Source organism: Salmo salar, chromosome ssa21, assembly GCF_905237065.1.
Source record: "Salmo salar chromosome ssa21, Ssal_v3.1, whole genome shotgun sequence".
NCBI classification, from domain to species: Eukaryota; Metazoa; Chordata; class Actinopteri; order Salmoniformes; family Salmonidae; genus Salmo; species Salmo salar.
This window is the reverse complement of record NC_059462.1, coordinates 49,945,251-49,968,892: the sequence shown is the minus strand read 5'-3', so window position 1 is coordinate 49,968,892 and position 23,642 is coordinate 49,945,251. Positions and strand designations below refer to the sequence as shown.

At 42.9% G+C, this 23,642-nt stretch overlaps 1 protein-coding gene across 10 annotated transcripts in view; it reads right to left on the bottom strand.

Annotated features, from left to right (window-relative positions):
- LOC106582455 (dedicator of cytokinesis protein 9) overlaps positions 1 to 23,642 on the bottom strand; it is a 268,403-nt gene that overhangs the window by 27,571 nt on the left and 217,190 nt on the right. For all 10 annotated transcript variants that reach the window (XM_045704859.1, XM_014165586.2, XM_014165579.2 and 7 more), the window contains exons 31-37: positions 13,529 to 13,707; positions 13,312 to 13,428; positions 12,711 to 12,825; positions 12,462 to 12,595; positions 1,089 to 1,203; positions 782 to 848; positions 591 to 638 (exon numbers count right to left, since the gene is read on the bottom strand). In XM_045704859.1, the coding sequence (XP_045560815.1) occupies positions 591 to 638; positions 782 to 848; positions 1,089 to 1,203; positions 12,462 to 12,595; positions 12,711 to 12,825; positions 13,312 to 13,428; positions 13,529 to 13,707 (775 nt within the window). The remainder of the gene's footprint in view (positions 1 to 590; positions 639 to 781; positions 849 to 1,088; positions 1,204 to 12,461; positions 12,596 to 12,710; positions 12,826 to 13,311; positions 13,429 to 13,528; positions 13,708 to 23,642) is intronic.

Genomic DNA, 23,642 nt, shown 5'->3' with positions numbered 1-23,642 from the left:
ATAGGAGAGTTAATTCCATTTGTAGTCTTACCCAAGCAGGAGGGGGCAGGAGCCATGTTTGTTTTATTTACTATATTAAACTTGCCAGCATTAAAGTGAACAGATAAACAGACAGTGGTGGTGGTCAGAGAGATAGGAGAGCCACACGGACAGAGCTCTCACAGAGAAAGTGTGTGCCAGAGTCCAGTCCAAAGGTAAATATGAGCGTACTGGGTGATGTGTGGTTATAGTGTGTGTTCTGTAGCGTTCGAGGGCCTTTACTTTACACACAACGGTAATACAACTCAACAAACCAAGCCACACATGAGCACTGTTTTAGAACTATCGCTAGCGACATCAGGCAATGGTTGTGTCATTCAAACGATCTCAGATGCTACTAGAAAACATTCATAGCATCGTCAGTAGATATGGAACAGCTTGTGGTGTACTATCACCTTAAAATGGCTTGGACAATATTCACGTTGACATTAAAACAGCAACATTTTCAACACGATACTATCAACAAAAGGTGTAACACATTAAGTAATTTAGTCTCATCTACAGGTTTTACCATAAAAGGTTCAATTGAACCATTTGGAGAACAGCATTACCTTGCGATGCATCTCTTTCCTATATATCTGAATTGATGGAGACACACTCTGGAGACAAAAAAAAGCATTAGACTCATTGTTACTCATTGGGACTAATAAAAAGATGCTTAAACATACTCAATCTATACAGTAAAATGGTATAAAGTAGCATGGGGACAATAACAAGGTTAAGCTGACAGGCCGATGCTTACTCTACTAGAGTGAAGAAGTCCATGAGCTCAGTAGACGAGGCCTTATTCCAGTAGGTAAACAGAGCATCTGAATGAAGGAGAGGTGAAGGGTTATATGTGTGTCCTACATGGTACCCTGTATCCTATAGTACTCTATGGGCCCTTGTTAAAAAAAAGTAGTGCACGAAATAGGGAATAGGGTGTCATTTAGGACGTAGTCCTGAGGAAAACTACTGGCTGTAGGAATACACAGTTCACTAAGGATACCCAGCCCCCCCCAAAATCAAAATCAAATGATGTGCTTGAGTAGAGAGCGGTAAAGTCTTACCCTCAGACATGCTCTTGAGGATGTGGAGGAAGCACATGAGCAGGCTCTTGATCTCAGCCTGGTCCAGCTTGTCACAACGCAGCAGGCTGCCGCTCAGAGTTGACGCTGGCTGGCTCTGAGGGACAGTCACGCTGGTCAGAGATCAGCTAAAATACACTACAACACACGCTACTGACACCCTGTTGCACTGCTCTATTCACACAGTAATGCTATTGGGAGATTTGTGCTCGTTGTTCTATTTGCCATGTTGTTGTTCTTAATGTATGGTAATCTGTACATGTTTTATAAGGCAAAAAGGGTAGGAAAAATAAGATACTGAAGAATATTGAATGCTGATTTCTGTATTTTAAACGTTAGTATTACATCATCAGTTCAATGATAGACTCAAGTACCTTTCAGTACATCTGTTTCTGATTTCTGATGATATAATACTAAAGTATCTTTCAGTACATCTATCTCCTATACATTTACATGCATATGATGCACTCATTAGCAGGTAAGCCTACTGTAATGGCTGGCAGCAAGCACAGGGTACTCTTGGTGCCGTATGACTACACTAATGGAGTCAGTCACTCAGGCCCCTTTGGGGTCTAGATGCGGGGGAGACTGCCAGATCAGTTGTACGTGCAGGGCTTAATCACTAGAAATCTCCAAGCCAGGACAGAGAGCAGGAAGCAGGAATCATCAAAACACTCTCCAAGCCAGGACAGAGAGCAGGAAGCAGGAATCAACAAAACACTCTCCAAGCCAGGACAGAGAGCAGGAAGCAGGAATCAACAAAACACTCTACAAGCCAGGACAGAGAGCAGGAAGCAGGAATCAACAAAACACTCTCCAAGCCAGGACAGAGAGCAGGAAGCAGGAATCAACAAAACACTCTCCAAGCCAGGACAGAGAGCAGGAAGCAGGAATCAACAAAACACTCTCCAAGCCGGGACAGAGAGCAGGAAGCAGGAATCATCAAAACACTCTCCAAGCCAGGACAGAGAGCAGGAAGCAGGAATCAACAAAACACTCTCCAAGCCAGGACAGAGAGCAGGAAGCAGGAATCAACAAAACACTCTACAAGCCAGGACAGAGAGCGGGAAGCAGGAATCAACAAAGCACTCTACAAGCCAGGACAGAGAGCAGGAAGCAGGAATCAACAAAACACTCTCCAAGCCAGGACAGAGAGCAGGAAGCAGGAATCAACAAAAGCCGGGAAACACTCTACAAGCCAGGACAGAGAGCAGGAAGCAGGAATCAACAAAGCACTCTACAAGCCAGGACAGAGAGCAGGAAGCAGGAATCAACAAAACACTCTCCAAGCCGGGACAGAGAGCAGGAAGCAGGAATCAACAAAGCACTCTACAAGCCGGGACAGAGAGCAGGAAGCAGGAATCAACAAAACACTCTCCAAGCCAGGACAGAGAGCAGGAAGCAGGAATCAACAAAACACTCTCCAAGCCAGGACAGAGAGCAGGAAGCAGGAATCAACAAAACACTCTCCAAGCCGGGACAGAGAGCAGGAAGCAGGAACCGACAAAGCAGTGGAGTAGCAGATCTACCATAGCGTAGGAAAATACAGCGTCTTCCTTTACCAGTGGTGAGTTAGTGTAGATCAGAGCTAACAGACTGAAGCCATATCTTGTTGACAGAGATAGTTAGCGGCTAAACGTAGCTGCCATATACACAGATTATACCAAACATTAGGAACACCTTCCAAATATTGAGTTATACCTCCACCCTTTTGCCCTCAGAACAGCCTTAATTCGTTGGCGCATGGACTTTACAATGTGTCAAAATATTTCCACAGGGACACTGGCCCATGTTGACTCCAATGCTTCCCACAGTTGTGTCAAGTTGGTTGGATGTCCTTTGGGTGGTGGACCATTCTTGATACACACAGGAAACTTTTGAGCATGAAAAACCCAGCAGCGTTGCAATTCTTGACATAAAGTCATGCGCCTGGCACCTACTACCATATCCCATTCAAATGCACTTAAATATTTTGTCTTGCCCATTCATCCCCTGAATGGCACACATACACAATCCATGTCTACAATTGTCTTGAGGCTTAAAAATCCACCTTCAACCTGCCTCCTCCCCTTCATCTACATTGATTGAAGAGGATTTAATAAGTGACATCAATAAGAGATCATAGCTTTCCCCTGGATTCACCTGGTCAGTCTATGCCATGAAATTGCATGTGTCCTTAATGTTTTGTACACTCAGTCTGAAAACTTGACTAAACACAGTAGGCGATCATTTTCATGAATTCTTTATCAAAGAGAGACTATATATCGTAGATGGATGTCATTCATGGCTTAAAAATGAAGCAAATATTACATTGTCTTTCTTTCCCTTTCTGACTGACTGTCTCCTCAGACTATCATTCATAAAGAAAACTGTGAAAAGAACAGACAGAAACATAACACAAAGAAAGAGGACCTCCTCATCAGTACATACTGTAGAGGGCTTGTGACGGTCATGAAATTTTGGATGACGGTTATTGGTCAGCCAAAATGACCGTGGTCACCGTTATAACCAATCAAATGTTCTCCTTTTCCACAGCTCCTGACGGCATATGTCGATGTGTGCTTCCGCAGGGAGGAGGAGGGCGTTGCCTAGGCAACCGAATACTCGTTCGCTACAACACCTGTCTTGTTTCAGCAAGGAGCAACAAAGTTTCATTGTGTTGTTGAGAATCCATAAACGGTAACTGTGCCAGCCCTAAGTTCTAGAGTTCTGAGAACAATCCTCTAAAACTCTTACAGCTAAAAGAGTCACACGGCACACACGAGGGAGATCAGAAATGAAGAGACTCCAGCCGGGTTGCATGCTTCAGTGTCACTCCTACAGAAAACCAGAAAGCAGTAGCTGTGCTTCATGGCACCAGAGATTAAACTGTGTATCATCCTCCTGGCAAAGAAAGGACCTCGGCAAAGACTAAAACACACCACTCACACACAGGACACTCTTGGGAGGAAGGGGAGAAGGTAAGGGTGAGGGATGTTTATTCTAATTCTGTACTTGGAGTGGTGGGGATCATGATTCTCTGAAACACTGTGGACAGTGAGCAGGATAAAGTCCATGGTGGCGCGTTTGGAGCGAATGGAGTCCTCGGGTTCGGAAAATAAGCGTAGCATATTAGCAGTGTCTCCGCCTGAAATTCTCCCTCTGCCAGCAGCAGTAGTGGGTAGGTGGATGGAGGAGTCAATAGTACAATGACAAGTTAACAGGCACTAACCTCATAACTGTCATTGGTATAACAGGTGGACCTCTCATGTGTCTGTCTGAGAAAATACTGAAAACGATGCATGGAACATCCTCAACTAAATCTATGGCCTAAATCTGACCAACTAAATAGCTGCTGAAACTCACATTGATCATACCCAGATTTAATTCTAGCCTAACTAGACTAACAGACTAACACTAACAGACTAACCGACTAACACTAACCGACTAACACTAACAGACTAACACTAACAGACTAACCGACTAACACTAACCGACTAACACTAACAGACTAACACTAACAGACTAACCGACTAACACTAACCGACTAACACTAACAGACTAACACTAACAGACTAACCGACTAACACTAACCGACTAACACTAACAGACTAACACTAACAGACTAACAGACTAACACTAACAGACTAACACTAACAGACTAACACTAACAGACTAACAGACTAACACTAACAGACTAACACTAACCGACTAACACTAACAGACTAACAGACTAACACTAACAGACTAACACTAACAGACTAACCGACTAACAGACTAACAGACTAACAGACTAACACTAACAGACTAAAACTAACAGATTAACACTAACAGACTAACCGACTAACACTAACAGACTAACACTAACAGACTAAAACTAACAGACTAACACTAACAGACTAACACTAACACTAACAGACTAACACTAACAGACTAACCGACTAACACTAACAGACTAACACTAACAGACTAACACTAACAGACTAACCGACTAACACTAACAGACTTACACTAACAGACTAACACTAACAGACTAACACTAACAGACTAACACACACACTAACACTAACAGACTAACACTAACAGACCAACAGACTAACACTAACACTAACAGACCAACACTAACAGACTAACACTAACAGACTAACACTAACAGACTAACACTAACAGACTAACAGACTAACACTAACAGACAACACTAACAGACACTAACACTAACAGACTAACACTAACAGACTAACAGACTAACAGTAACCGACTAACAGACTAACACTAACACTAACAGACTAACACTAACAGACTAACAGACTAACACTAACAGACTAACACTAACAGACTAACACTAACAGACTAACAGACTAACACTAACAGACTAACACTAACAGACTAACAGACTAAAACTAACAGACTAACACTAACAGACTAACACTAACAGACTAACAGACGAACACTAACACACTAACACTAACAGACTAACACTAACAGACCAACACTAACAGACTAACACTAACCGACTAACACTAACACTAACAGACTAAAACTAACAGACCAACAGACGAACACTAACAGACTAACACTAACAGACTAACAGACTAACACTAACAGACTAACACTAACAGACTAACACACACACTAACACTAACAGACTAACAGACTAACACTAACAGACCAACAGACTAACACTAACAGACTAACACTAACAGACTAACACTAACAGACCAACAGACTAACACTAACAGACTAACAGACTAACACTAACAGACTAACACTAACAGACTAACACTAACAGACTAACAGACTAACACTAACCGACTAACACTAACAGACTAACAGACTAACACTAACAGACTAACACTAACAGACTAACACTAACAGACTAACAGACTAACACTAACAGACTAACACTAACAGACCAACAGACTAACACTAACAGACTAACAGACTAACAACTAACACACTAACACTAACAGACCAACAGACTAACACTAACAGACTAACACTAACAGACAAACACTAACAGACTAACACTAACAGACTAACACTAACAGACCAACAGACTAACACTAACAGACTAACACAAACACACAAACAACCAACAGACTAACACTAACAGACCAACAGACTAACACTAACAGACTAACACTAACGACTAACACTAACAACTAACACAACAGACTAACACTAACAGACTAACACTAACACCAACAGACTAACAGACTAACACTAACAGACTAATACTAACAGACTAATACTAACAGACTAACACTAACAGACTAACAGACTAACACTAACACCAACAGACTAACAGACTAACACTAACACACTAACACTAACAGACTAACACTAACAGACTAACAGACTAACACTAACACACTAACACTAACAGACTAACACTAACAGACTAACAGACTAACACTAACAGACTAACACTAACAGACTAACAGACTAACACTAACAGACTAACACTAACAGACTAACACTAACACACTAACAGACGAACACTAACACTAACACTAACAGACTAACACTAACAGACCAACACTAACAGACTAACACTAACCGACTAACACTAACACTAACAGACTAAAACTAACAGACCAACAGACGAACACTAACAGACTAACACTAACAGACCAACAGACTAACACTAACCGACTAACACTAACAGACTAACAGACTAACACTAACAGACTAACACTAACAGACTAACACACACACTAACACTAACAGACTAACAGACTAACACTAACAGACCAACAGACTAACACTAACAGACTAACACTAACAGACTAACACTAACAGACCAACAGACTAACACTAACAGACTAACAGACTAACACTAACACACTAACACTAACAGACTAACACTAACAGACTAACAGACTAACACTAACCGACTAACACTTACAGACTAACAGACTAACACTAACACACTAACACTAACAGACTAACACTAACAGACTAACAGACTAACACTAACAGACTAACACTAACAGACCAACAGACTAACACTAACAGACTAACACACTAACACTAACAGACTAACACTAACAGACTAACAGACTAACACTAACAGACTAACACTAACCGACTAACACTAACAGACTAACAGACTAACACTAACAGACTAACACTAACAGACTAACACTAACACACTAACAGACTAACACTAACACTAACACTAACAGACTAACACTAACAGACTAACACTAACACTAACAGACTAACACTAACACACTAACACTAACAGACTAACACTAACAGACTAACACACACACTAACAGACTAACACTAACAGACTAACAGACTAACACTAACAGACCAACACTAACAGACTAACACTAACAGACTAACACTAACAGACCAACAGACTAACACTAACAGACTAACACTAACAGACCAACAGACTAACACTAACAGACTAACACTAACAGACTAACACTAACAGACTAACAGACTAACACTAACACACTAACAGACGAACACTAACAGACTAACAGACTAACACTAACAGACTAACAGACTAACACTAACACACTAACACTAAGAGACCAACACTAACAGACTAACACACTAACACTAACAGACTAACACTAACAGACTAACACTAACAGACTAACACACTAACACTAACAGACCAACAGACTAACACTAACAGACTAACACTAACAGACTAACACTAACAGACTAACACTAACAGACAAACACTAACAGACCAACAGACTAACACTAACAGACTAACACTAACAGACCAACAGACTAACACTAATAGACTAACACTAACACAAACATACCAACAGACTAACACTAACAAGACTAACCGACTAACACTAACAGACTAACACTAACACTAACAGACTAACACTAACACTAACAGACTAACACTAACAGACTAACACTAACACCAACAGACTAACAGACTAACACTAACAGACTAATACTAACAGACTAACACTAACAGACTAACAGACTAACACTAACAGACCAACACTAACAGACTAACACTAACACACTAACACTAACAGACTAACAGACTAACACTAACAGACTAACAGACTAACACTAACACACTAACACTAACAGACTAACAGACTAACAGACTAACACTAACAGACTAACACTAACAGACCAACACTAACAGACTAACACTAACAGACTAACACTAACAGACCAACAGACTAACACTAACAGACTAACACTAACAGACCAACAGACTAACACTAACAGACTAACACTAACAGACTAACACACTAACACTAACAGACTAACAGACTAACACTAACACTAACAGACTAACACTAACAGACTAACACTAACAGACTAACACTAACACTAACAGACCAACACTAACAGACTAACACTAACAGACTAACACTAACAGACCAACACTAACAGACTAACACTAACAGACTAACACTAAAGGACTAACACTAACAGACTAACACTAACACTAACAGACTAACACTAACAGACTAACACTAACAGACTAACACTAACACTAACAGACTAACACTAACAGACCAACAGACCAACACTAACAGACTAACACTAACAGACTAACACTAACAGACCAACAGACTAACACTAACAGACTAACACTAACAGACTAACACTAACAGGCAAACAGACTAACACTAACAGACTAACACTAACAGACTAACACTAACAGACTAACAGACTAACACTAACAGACTAACACTAACACTAACAGACTAACACTAACAGACTAACACTAACACTAACAGACTAACACTAACAGACCAACAGACCAACACTAACAGACTAACACTAACAGACTAACACTAACACTAACAGACTAACACTAACAGACCAACAGACTAACACTAACAGACTAACACTAACAGACTAACACTAACAGACAAACAGACTAACACTAACAGACTAACACTAACAGACTAACACTAACAGACTAACAGACTAACACTAACACACTAACAGACTAACACTAACAGACTAACAGACTAACACTAACAGACTAACACTAACAGACTAACACTAACACACTAACAGACTAACACTAACACTAACACTAACAGACTAACACTAACAGACTAACACTAACACTAACAGACTAACACTAACAGACTAACAGACTAACACTAACAGACTAACACTAACAGACTAACACACACACTAACAGACTAACACTAACAGACTAACAGACAAACACTAACAGACCAACACTAACAGACCAACACTAACAGACTAACACTAACAGACTAACACTAACAGACCAACAGACTAACACTAACAGACTAACACTAACAGACCAACAGACTAACACTAACAGACTAACACTAACAGACTAACACTAACAGACTAACACTAACACACTAACAGACAAACACTAACAGACTAACAGACTAACACTAACAGACTAACAGACTAACACTAACACACTAACACTAACAGACCAACACTAACAGACTAACACACTAACACTAACAGACTAACACTAACAGACTAACACTAACAGACTAACACTAACAGACTAACACACTAACACTAACAGACCAACAGACTAACACTAACAGACTAACACTAACAGACTAACACTAACAGACAAACACTAACAGACCAACAGACTAACACTAACAGACTAACACTAACAGACCAACAGACTAACACTAATAGACTAACACAAACACAAACATACCAACAGACTAACACTAACAAGACTAACCGACTAACACTAACAGACTAACACTAACACTAACAGACTAACACTAACACTAACAGACTAACACTAACAGACTAACACTAACACCAACAGACTAACAGACTAACACTAACAGACTAATACTAACAGACTAATACTAACAGACTAACACTAACAGACTAACAGACTAACACTAACCGACTAACACTAACAGACTAACACTAACACACTAACACTAACAGACTAACACTAACAGACTAACAGACTAACACTAACAGACCAACACTAACAGACTAACACTAACACACTAACACTAACAGACTAACAGACTAACACTAACAGACTAACAGACTAACACTAACAGACCAACACTAACAGACTAACACTAACACACTAACACTAACAGACCAACAGACTAACACTAACAGACTAACAGACTAACACTAACACACTAACCTAACAGACTAACAGACTAACAGACTAACACTAACAGACTAACACTAACAGACCAACAGACTAACACTAACAGACTAACACTAACAGACCAACAGACTAACACTAACAGACTAACACTAACAGACTAACACACTAACACTAACAGACTAACAGACTAACACTAACACTAACAGACTAACACTAACAGACTAACACTAACAGACTAACACTAACACTAACAGACTAACACTAACAGACTAACACTAACAGACTAACACTAACAGACCAACAGACTAACACTAACAGACTAACACTAACAGACCAACAGACTAACACTAACAGACTAACACTAACAGACTAACACTAACAGACTAACACACTAACACTAACAGACTAACAGACTAACACTAACAGACTAACACTAACAGACCAACAGACTAACACTAACAGACTAACACTAACAGACCAACAGACTAACACTAACAGACTAACACTAACAGACTAACACTAACAGACTAACAGACTAACACTAACACTAACAGACTAACACTAACAGACCAACAGACTAACACTAACAGACTAACACTAACAGACCAACAGACCAACACTAACAGACTAACACTAACCGACTAACACTAACACTAACAGACTAACACTAACAGACCAACAGACTAACACTAACAGACTAACACTAACAGACTAACACTAACAGGCAAACAGACTAACACTAACAGGCAAACAGACTAACACTAACAGACTAACACTAACAGACCAACAGACTTACACTAACAGACTAACACTAACAGACCAACAGACTAACACTAACAGACTAACACTAACAGACTAACACACTAACACTAACAGACTAACAGACTAACACTAACACTAACAGACTAACACTAACAGACTAACACTAACAGACTAACACTAACAGACTAACACTAACACTAACAGACTAACACTAACAGACTAACACTAACAGACTAACACTAACACTAACAGACTAACACTAACAGACTAACACTAACAGACTAACACTAACAGACCAACAGACTAACACTAACAGACTAACACTAACAGACCAACAGACTAACACTAACAGACTAACACTAACAGACCAACAGACTAACACTAACCGACTAACACTAACACTAACAGACTAACACTAACAGACCAACAGACTAACACTAACAGACTAACACTAACAGACTAACACTAACAGACTAACACTAACAGACTAACACTAACAGACCAACAGACTAACACTAACAGACTAACACTAACAGACCAACAGACCAACACTAACAGACTAACACTAACCGACTAACACTAACACTAACAGACTAACACTAACAGACCAACAGACTAACACTAACAGACTAACACTAACAGACTAACACTAACAGGCAAACAGACTAACACTAACAGACTAACACTAACAGACTAACACTAACAGACTAACAGACTAACACTAACACACTAACAGACTAACACTAACAGACTAACAGACTAACACTAACAGACTAACACTAACACACTAACACTAACAGACTAACACACTAACACTAACAGACTAACACTAACAGACTAACAGACCAACACTAACAGACTAACACACTAACACTAACAGACTAACACTAACAGACTAACACACTAACACTAACAGACTAACACTAACACACTAACACTAACAGACCAACACTAACAGACTAACAGACTAACACTAACCGACTAACACTAAGTAGACTAACACTAACAGACTAACAGACTAACACTAACACAAACAGACTAACACTAACACTAACAGACTAACACTAACAGACTAACACTAACAGACTAACAGACTAACACTAACAGACTAACACTAACAGACTAACACTAACACTAACAGACTAACAGACTAACACTAACACTAACAGACTAACAGACTAACACTAACAGACAAACACTAACACTAACAGACTAACAGACTAACACTAACAGACTAACACTAACAGACTAACACTAACAGACTAACAGACTAACACTAACAGACTAACACTAACACTAACAGACTAACAGACTAACACTAACAGACTAACACTAACAGACTAACACTAACAGACTAACAGACTAACACTAACAGACTAACATCACAGCAGTAGCCATGTGCTACAGTCCTCAGGCATTGGCTACACCCTCAGTAACTGATGTCAAGCAGATCTCAGCCTGCAGTGATTTGACCAATAATAAGTAACATGATCATCTTTAAGTAATGGTACCTTGTCCAGAGAGTTGTTCTTATCGTTGCTCTTCTCATGAAGGCTGTTTCCAGAGTCAGTGCTGATTAGGGAGCCTCGGGAGTCAGCGTGGCGGACAGAGTTAACGTTGGGGGTAGAGGATGCATGAGGGGAGGCTGAAGAACATAGAAACGTCAGCACGGTTAAATATATGACCCTCATGTCCCTCAATCACCACTGGACAACATGAGTTAAATCTCACGTCGGTGCCAAAAGGAGACTGAATCTCACCGGTGCCAGAGATGACTCCAAACAAATCCTTGTGCAAACTGTTGTCGAAAAAAGTACTGGACCTTGGAGGCGTCATCATCACGGTGTTGCCCAAGAGTGAATCATCTCTTCCATTCTGAAAGGAAAATGAACCATTAGTCAAGTCTATGCAGTTAGGGATTTGAGTTGTGGTCATAGCCAGCCACTAGATAGAAGCCTTACGCTGTTGATTTGAGTTGTTGTCGTAGGCAGCCACTAGATAGAACCCTTACGTTGATGATTTGAGTTGTGGTCATAGCCAGCCACTAGATAGAACCCTTACGTTGTTGATTTGAGTTGTGGTCGTAGCCAGCCACTAGATAGAACCCTTACGTTGTTGATTTGAGTTGTTGTCGTAGGCAGCCACTAGATAGAACCCTTACGTTGATGATTTGAGTTGTGGTCGTAGCCAGCCACTAGATAGAACCCTTACGTTGTTGATTTGAGTTGTTGTCGAAGCCAGCCACTAGATAGAACCCTTACGCTGTTGATTTGAGTTGTTGTCGAAGCCAGCCACTAGATAGAACCCTTACGCTGTTGATTTGAGTTGTTGTCGAAGCCAGCCACTAGATAGAAGCCTTACGTTGTTGGAGTAGTTGATGGTGAATGGGGAAACTTCCTTCACGTTGAGCCTGTGGACGTTCTCCTGGAGCAGACCAAACAGGGGCAGGTAAAGGGTGGCCAACCTAGCCTGCTGGCTCTGAAATAAAGATAATCTGATTAAATCAACTTCCTTTTCCCTTATGAGGAATTTCTAAATGACTAGAGAGGAAAGAGACAGGGATGACTGGGCTGCTTACCTTGGAGGTGTAGCGCTCGTCAAAAGTGTGCTTGACCATCAGGTTCTTGAGCACGTGGATGGATATCTGACGGATCTCCCGGAACTCCTGCAAGGCCCCGCCAACCTCCCGCAGGAGCAGCCCAACCAGGAAGTGGTTCTTACAGAAGTCGTCTGTCAGCGAGTAGTCCAACTGGAGGTCTGGGAGGTGGACAAACAGGAGACAGACGTTAGGAGAACGTCCCAAATGTGAACTATATGCTATGATGTAAACAACAACACAACAGCAGCACTGAGTTGATGTTTGAACTGCAGCACTGAGTTGATGTTTGAACTGCAGCACTGAGTTGATGTTTGAACTGCAGCACTGAGTTGATGTTTGAACTGCAGCACTGAGTTGATGTTTGAACTGCAGCACTGAGTTGATGTTTGAACCGCAGCACTGAGTTGATGTTTGCCAGAGCCAACGTTTGACCTTAAATAGACTGGTTCCATTGCCTCAGGGACAATCCTATTGCTATAGTGACGCATTCCTAAGAAATAAGAACTATTTGAGGCCCAAATAATTCTCTCTCCCTCTCCCTCCCTCCCTCCCTGATAGGTAGTGGTCTATCAGGACAGTATAGGTCTATCAGGACAGTATAGGTAGGGGTCTATCAGGACAGTATAGGTCTATCAGGACAGTATAGGTAGGGGTCTATCAGGACAGTATAGGTCTATCAGGACAGTATAGGTCTATCATGACAGTATAGGTAGGGGTCTATCAGGACAGTATAGGTCTATCAGGACAGTATAGGTAGGGGTCTATCAGGACAGTATAGGTAGGGGTCTATTAGGACAGTATAGGTAGGGGTCTATTAGGACAGTATAGGTCTATCAGGACAGTATAGGTAGGGGTCTATCAGGACAGCATAGGTCTATCAGGACAGTATAGGTAGGGGTCTATCAGGACAGTATAGGTCTATCAGGACAGTATAGGTCTATCAGGACAGTATCGGTAGGGGTCTATCAGGACAGTATAGGTCTATCAGGACAGTATAGGTAGGGGTCTATCAGGACAGTATAGGTAGGGGTCTATTAGGACAGTATAGGTCTATCAGGACAGTATAGGTAGGGGTCTATCAGGACAGCATAGGTCTATCAGGACAGTATGGGTAGGGGTCTATCAGGACAGTATAGGTAGGGGTCTATCAGGACAGTATAGGTAGGGGTCTATCAGGACAGTATAGGTAGGGGTCTATCAGGACAGTATAGGTCTATCAGAACAGTATAGGTAGGGTTCTATCAGGACAGTATAGGTAGTGGTCTATCAGGACAGTATAGGTCCATTAGGACAGTATAGGTAGGGGTCTATCAGGACAGTATAGGTAGGGGTCTATCAGGACAGTATAGGTCTATCAGGACAGTATAGGTAGGGGTCTATCAGGACAGTATAGGTAGTGGTCTATCAGGACAGTATAGGTCTATCAGGACAGTATAGGTAGGGGTCTATCAGGACAGTATAGGTAGGGGTCTATCAGGACAGTATAGGTCTATCAGGACAGTATAGGTAGGGGTCTATCAGGACAGTATAGGTAGGGGTCTATCAGGACAGTATAGGTAGGGGTCTATCAGGACAGTATAGGTCTATCAGGACAGTATAGGTCTATCAGGACAGTATAGGTAGGGGTCTATCAGGACAGTATAGGTAGTGGTCTATCAGGACAGTATAGGTCTATCAGGACAGTATAGGTCTATCAGGACAGTATAGGTAGGGGTCTATCAGGACAGTATAGGTCTATCAGGACAGTATAGGTAGGGGTCTATCAGGACAGTATAGGTAGGGGTCTATCAGGACAGTATAGGTAGGGGTATATCAGGACAGTATAGGTCTATCAGGACAGTATAGGTCTATCAGGACAGTATAGGTCTATCAGGATAGTACAGGTATGGGTCTATCAGGACAGTATAGGTAGGGGTCTATCAGGACAGTATAGGTAGGGGTCTATCAGGACAGTATAGGTAGGGGTCTATCAGGACAGTATAGGTCTATCAGGACAGTATAGGTAGGGGTATATCAGGACAGTATAGGTAGGGGTCTATCAGGACAGTATAGGTCTATCAGGACAGTATAGGTAGTGGTCTATCAGGACAGTATAGGTAGGGGTCTATCAGGAAAGTATAGGTAGGGGTCTATCAGGACAGTATAGGTAGGGGTCTATCAGGACAGTATTGGTAGGGGTCTATCAGGACAGCATAGGTCTATCAGGACAGTATAGGTAGGGGTCTATCAGGACAGTATAGGTAGGGGTCTATCAGGACAGTATAGATCTATCAGGACAGAATAGGTAGGGGTCTATCAGGACAGTATAGGTAGGGGTCTATCAGGACAGTATTGGTAGGGGTCTATCAGGACAGCATAGGTCTATCAGGACAGTATAGGTAGGGGTCTATCAGGACAGTATAGGTCTATCAGGACAGTATAGGTCTATCAGGACAGTATAGGTAGGGGTCTATCAGGACAGTATAGGTCCATTAGGACAGTATAGGTAGGGGTCTATCAGGACAGTATAGGTAGGGGTCTATCAGGACAGTATAGGTAGGGGTCTATCAGGACAGTATAGGTCTATCAGGACAGTATAGGTCTATCAGGACAGTATAGGTAGGGGTCTATCAGGACAGTATAGGTAGGGGTCTATCAGGACAGTATAGGTCCATTAGGACAGTATAGGTAGTGGTCTATCAGGACAGTATAGGTCTATCAGGACAGTATAGGTCTATCAGGACAGTATAGGTAGGGGTCTATCAGGACAGTATAGGTCTATCAGGACAGTATAGGTAGGGGTCTATCAGGACAGTATAGGTCTATCAGGACAGTATAGGTAGGGGTCTATCAGGACAGTATAGGTAGGGGTCTATCAGGACAGTATAGGTCTATCAGGACAGTATAGGTCTATCAGGACAGTATAGGTATGGGTCTATCAGGACAGTATAGGTAGGGGTCTATCAGGACAGTATAGGTAGGGGTCTATCAGGACAGTATAGGTAGGGGTCTATCAGGACAGTATAGGTCTGTTAGGACAGTATAGGTAGGGGTCTATCAGGACAGTATAGGTAGGGGTCTATCAGGACAGTATAGGTCTATCAGGACAGTATAGGTAGTGGTCTATCAGGACAGTAAAGGTAGGGGTCTATCAGGACAGTATAGGTAGGGGTCTATCAGGACAGTATAGGTAGGGGTCTATCAGGACAGTATTGGTAGGGGTCTATCAGGACAGCATAGGTCTATCAGGACAGTATAGGTAGGGGTCTATCAGGACAGTATAGGTCTATCAGGACAGTATAGGTAGGGGTCTATCAGGACAGTATAGGTAGGGGTCTATAAGGACAGTATAGGTAGGGGTCTATCAGGACAGTATAGGTAGGGGTCTATCAGGACAGTATAGGTCTATCAGGACAGTATAGGTAGGGGTCTATCAGGACAGTATAGGTCTATCAGGACAGTATAGGTAGGGGTCTATCAGGACAGTATAGGTAGGGGTCTATCAGGACAGTATAGGTAGGGGTCTATCAGGACAGTATAGGTCTATCAGGACAGTATAGGTAGTGGTCTATCAGGACGGTATAGGTAGGGGTCTATCAGGACAGTATAGGTCTATCAGGACAGTATAGGTCTATAAGGACAGTATAGGTAGGGGTCTATCAGGACAGTATAGGTCCATTAGGACAGTATAGGTAGGGGTCTATCAGGACAGTATAGGTAGGGGTCTATCAGGACAGTATAGGTAGGGGTCTATCAGGACAGTATAGGTCTATCAGGACAGTATAGGTCTATCAGGACAGTATAGGTCTATCAGGACAGTATAGGTAGGGGTCTATCAGGACAGTATAGGTAGTGGTCTATCAGGACAGTATAGGTCCATTAGGACAGTATAGGTAGTGGTCTATCAGGACAGTATAGGTCTATCAGGACAGTATAGGTCTATCAGGACAGTATAGGTAGGGGTCTATCAGGACAGTATAGGTCTATCAGGACAGTATAGGTAGGGGTCTATCAGGACAGTATAGGTCTATCAGGACAGTATAGGTAGGGGTCTATCAGGACAGTATAGGTAGGGGTCTATCAGGACAGTATAGGTAGGGGTCTATCAGGACAGTATAGGTCTATCAGGACAGTATAGGTCTACCAGGACAGTATAGGTCTATCAGGACAGTACAGGTATGGGTCTATCAGGACAGTATAGGTAGGGGTCTATTAGGACAGTATAGGTAGGGTCTATCAGGACAGTATAGGTAGGGGTCTATCAGGACAGTATAGGTCTATCAGGACAGTATAGGTAGGGGTCTATCAGGACAGTATAGGTAGGGGTCTATCAGGACAGTATAGGTCTATCAGGACAGTATAGGTAGGGGTCTATCAGGACAGTATAGGTAGGGGTCTATCAGGACAGTATAGGTATATCAGGACAGTATAGGTAGGGGTCTATCAGGACAGTATAGGTAGGGGTCTATCAGGACAGTATAGGTAGGGGTCTATCAGGACAGTATAGGTAGGGGTCTATCAGGACAGTATAGGGTCTATCAGGACAGTATAGGTAGGGGTAAATCAGGACAGTATAGGTATATCAGGACAGTATAGGTAGTGGTCTATCAGGACAGCATAGGTAGGGGTCTATCAGGACAGTATAGGTAGGGGTCTATCAGGACAGTATAGGTCTATCAGGACAGTATAGGTAGGGGTCTATCAGGACAGTATAGGTAGGGGTCTATCAGGACAGTATAGGTAGGGGTCTATCAGGACAGTATAGGTCTATCAGGACAGTATAGGTAGGGGTCTATCAGGACAGTATAGGTCTATCAGGACAGTATAGGTAGGGGTCTATCAGGACAGTATAGGTAGGGGTCTATCAGGACAGTATAGGTCTATCAGGACAGTATAGGTAGGGGTCTATCAGGACAGTATAGGTAGGGGTCTATCAGGACAGTATAGGGTCTATCAGGACAGTATAGGTAGGGGTCTATCAGGACAGTATAGGTAGGGGTCTATCAGGACAGTATAGGTCTATCAGGACAGTATAGGTAGGGGTCTATCAGGACAGTATAGGTAGGGGTCTATCAGGACAGTATAGGTAGGGGTCTATCAGGACAGTATAGGTCTATCAGGACAGTATAGGTAGTGGTCTATCAGGACAGTATAGGTAGGGGTCTATCAGGACAGTATAGGTAGGGGTCTATCAGGACAGTATAGGTAGGGGTCTATCAGGACAGTATAGGTAGGGGTCTATCAGGACAGTATAGGTCTATCAGGACAGTATAGGTAGGGGTCTATCAGGACAGTATAGGTCTATCAGGACAGTATAGGTCTATCAGGACAGTATAGGTAGGGGTCTATCAGGACAGTATAGGTAGGGGTCTATCAGGACAGTATTGGTAGGGGTCTATCAGGACAGCATAGGTCTATCAGGACAGTATAGGTAGGGGTCTATCAGGACAGTATAGGGGTCTATCAGGACAGTATAGGTCTATCAGGACAGTATAGGTAGGGGTCTATCAGGACAGTATACGTCCATCAGGACAGTATAGGTAGGGGTCTATCAGGACAGTATAGGTAGGGGTCTATCAGGACAGTATAGGTAGGGGTCTATCAGGACAGTATAGGGTCTATCAGGACAGTATAGGTCTATCAGGACAGTATAGGTAGGGGTCTATCAGGACAGTATAGGTAGGGGTCTATCAGGACAGTATAGGTCCATTAGGACAGTATAGGTAGTGGTCTATCAGGACAGTATAGGGTCTATCAGGACAGTATAGGTCTATCAGGACAGTATAGGGTCTATCAGGACAGTATAGGTAGGGGTCTATCAGGACAGTATAGGTCTATCAGGACAGTATAGGTAGGGGTCTATCAGGACAGTATAGGTAGGGGTCTATCAGGACAGTATAGGTAGGGGTCTATCAGGACAGTATAGGTCTATCAGGACAGTATAGGTCTATCAGGACAGTATAGGTATGGGTCTATCAGGACAGTATAGGTAGGGGTCTATCAGGACAGTATAGGTAGGGGTCTATCAGGACAGTATAGGTAGGGGTCTATCAGGACAGTATAGGTCTATCAGGACAGTATAGGTAGGGGTCTATCAGGACAGTATAGGTAGGGGTCTATCAGGACAGTATAGGTCTATCAGGACAGTATAGGTAGTGGTCTATCAGGACAGTATAGGTAGGGGTCTATCAGGACAGTATAGGTAGGGGTCTATCAGGACAGTATTGGTAGGGGTCTATCAGGACAGCATAGGTCTATCAGGACAGTATAGGTAGGGGTCTATCAGGACAGTATAGGTCTATCAGGACAGTATAGGTAGGGGTCTATCAGGACAGTATAGGTAGGGGTCTATCAGGACAGTATAGGTAGGGGTCTATCAGGACAGTATAGGTCTATCAGGACAGTATAGGTAGGGGTCTATCAGGACAGCATAGGTCTATCAGGACAGTATAGGTAGGGGTCTATCAGGACAGTATAGGTCTATCAGGACAGTATAGGTCTATCAGGACAGTATAGGTAGGGGTCTATCAGGACAGTATAGGTAGGGGTCTATCAGGACAGTATTGGTAGGGGTCTATCAGGACAGCATAGGTCTATCAGGACAGTATAGGTAGGGGTCTATCAGGACAGTATAGGTCTATCAGGACAGTATAGGTCTATCAGGACAGTATAGGTAGGGGTCTATCAGGACAGTATAGGTCCATTAGGACAGTATAGGTAGGGGTCTATCAGGACAGTATAGGTAGGGGTCTATCAGGACAGTATAGGTAGGGGTCTATCAGGACAGTATAGGTCTATCAGGACAGTATAGGTCTATCAGGACAGTATAGGTAGGGGTCTATCAGGACAGTATAGGTAGGGGTCTATCAGGACAGTATAGGTCCATTAGGACAGTATAGGTAGTGGTCTATCAGGACAGTATAGGTCTATCAGGACAGTATAGGTCTATCAGGACAGTATAGGTCTATCAGGACAGTATAGGTAGGGGTCTATCAGGACAGTATAGGTCTATCAGGACAGTATAGGTAGGGGTCTATCAGGACAGTATAGGTCTATCAGGACAGTATAGGTAGGGGTCTATCAGGACAGTATAGGTAGGGGTCTATCAGGACAGTATAGGTCTATCAGGACAGTATAGGTCTATCAGGACAGTATAGGTATGGGTCTATCAGGACAGTATAGGTAGGGGTCTATCAGGACAGTATAGGTAGGGGTCTATCAGGACAGTATAGGTAGGGGTCTATCAGGACAGTATAGGTCTATCAGGACAGTATAGGTAGGGGTCTATCAGGACAGTATAGGTAGGGGTCTATCAGGACAGTATAGGTCTATCAGGACAGTATAGGTAGTGGTCTATCAGGACAGTATAGGTAGGGGTCTATCAGGACAGTATAGGTAGGGGTCTATCAGGACAGTATTGGTAGGGGTCTATCAGGACAGCATAGGTCTATCAGGACAGTATAGGTAGGGGTCTATCAGGACAGTATAGGTCTATCAGGACAGTATAGGTAGGGGTCTATCAGGACAGTATAGGTAGGGGTCTATCAGGACAGTATAGGTAGGGGTCTATCAGGACAGTATAGGTCTATCAGGACAGTATAGGTAGGGGTCTATCAGGACAGTATAGGTATATCAGGACAGCATAGGTAGTGGTCTATCAGGACAGCATAGGTAGGGGTCTATCAGGACAGTATAGGTAGGGGTCTATCAGGACAGTATAGGTCTATCAGGACAGTATAGGTAGGGGTCTATCAGGACAGTATAGGTAGGGGTCTATCAGGACAGCATAGGTAGGGGTCTATCAGGACAGTATAGGTCTATCAGGACAGTATAGGTAGTGGTCTATCAGGACAGTATAGGTCTATCAGGACAGTATAGGTAGGGGTCTATCAGGACAGTATAGGTAGGGGTCTATCAGGACAGTATAGGTCTATCAGGACAGTATAGGTAGGGGTCTATCAGGACAGTATAGGTAGGGGTCTATCAGGACAGTATAGGTCTATCAGGACAGTATAGGTAGGGGTCTATCAGGACAGTATAGGTCTATCAGGACAGTATAGGTAGGGGTCTATCAGGACAGTATAGGTAGGGGTCTATCAGGACAGTATAGGTAGGGGTCTATCAGGACAGTATAGGTCTATCAGGACAGTATAGGTAGGGGTCTATCAGGACAGTATAGGTAGTGGTCTATCAGGACAGTATAGGTCTATCAGGACAGTATAGGTAGGGGTCTATCAGGACAGTATAGGTAGGGGTCTATCAGGACAGTATAGGTCTATCAGGACAGTATAGGTAGTGGTCTATCAGGACGGTATAGGTAGGGGTCTATCAGGACAGTATAGGGTCTATCAGGACAGTATAGGGTCTATCAGGACAGTATAGGTAGGGGTCTATCAGGACAGTATGGGGTCTATCAGGACAGTATAGGTAGGGGTCTATCAGGACAGTATAGGTCTATCAGGACAGTATAGGTAGGGGTCTATCAGGACAGTATAGGTAGGGGTCTATCAGGACAGTATAGGTAGGGGTCTATCAGGACAGTATAGGGTCTATCAGGACAGTATAGGGGTCTATCAGGACAGTATAGGTCTATCAGGACAGTATAGGTAGGGGTCTATCAGGACAGTATAGGTAGGGGTCTATCAGGACAGTATAGGTAGGGTCTATCAGGACAGTATAGGTAGGGGTCTATCAGGACAGTATAGGTCTATCAGGACAGTATAGGTAGGGGTCTATCAGGACAGTATAGGTAGGGGTCTATCAGGACAGTATAGGGGTCTATCAGGACAGTATAGGTAGTGGTCTATCAGGACAGTATAGGTAGGGGTCTATCAGGACAGTATAGGTCTATCAGGACAGTATAGGTAGGGGTCTATCAGGACAGTATAGGTAGGGGTCTATCAGGACAGTATAGGTAGGGGTCTATCAGGACAGTATAGGTAGGGGTCTATCAGGACAGTATAGGGTCTATCAGGACAGTATAGGTAGGGGTCTATCAGGACAGTATGGGTCTATCAGGACAGTATAGGTAGTGGTCTATCAGGACAGTATAGGTAGGGGTCTATCAGGACAGTATAGGTAGGGGTCTATCAGGACAGTATGGGTCTATCAGGACAGTATAGGTAGGGGTCTATCAGGACAGTATAGGTAGGGGTCTATCAGGACAGTATAGGTAGGGGTCTATCAGGACAGTATAGGTAGGGGTCTATCAGGACAGTATGGGTCTATCAGGACAGTATAGGTAGGGGTCTATCAGGACAGTATAGGTAGGGGTCTATCAGGACAGTATAGGTAGGGGTCTATCAGGACAGTATGAGGTCTATCAGGACAGTATAGGTAGGGGTCTATCAGGACAGTATGGGTCTATCAGGACAGTATAGGTAGGGGTCTATCAGGACAGTATAGGTAGGGGTCTATCAGGACAGTATATAGGGTCTATCAGGACAGTATAGGTAGGGGTCTATCAGGACAGTATAGGTAGGGGTCTATCAGGACAGTATAGGGTCTATCAGGACAGTATAGGTAGGGGTCTATCAGGACAGTATAGGTAGGGGTCTATCAGGACAGTATAGGTCTATCAGGACAGTATAGGTAGGGGTCTATCAGGACAGTATAGGTAGGGGTCTATCAGGACAGTATAGGTAGGGGTCTATCAGGACAGTATAGGGGTCTATCAGGACAGTATAGGTAGTGGTCTATCAGGACAGTATAGGTAGGGGTCTATCAGGACAGTATAGGTAGGGGTCTATCAGGACAGTATAGGTAGGGGTCTATCAGGACAGTATTGGTAGGGGTCTATCAGGACAGTATAGGGTCTATCAGGACAGTATAGGTAGGGGTCTATCAGGACAGTATAGGTCTATCAGGACAGTATAGGTAGGGGTCTATCAGGACAGTATAGGTAGGGGTCTATCAGGACAGTATAGGGTCTATCAGGACAGTATAGGTAGGGGTCTATCAGGACAGTATAGGTAGGGGTCTATCAGGACAGTATTGGTAGGGGTCTATCAGGACAGTATGGGTCTATCAGGACAGTATAGGTAGGGGTCTATCAGGACAGTATAGGGTCTATCAGGACAGTATAGGTAGGGGTCTATCAGGACAGTATAGGTAG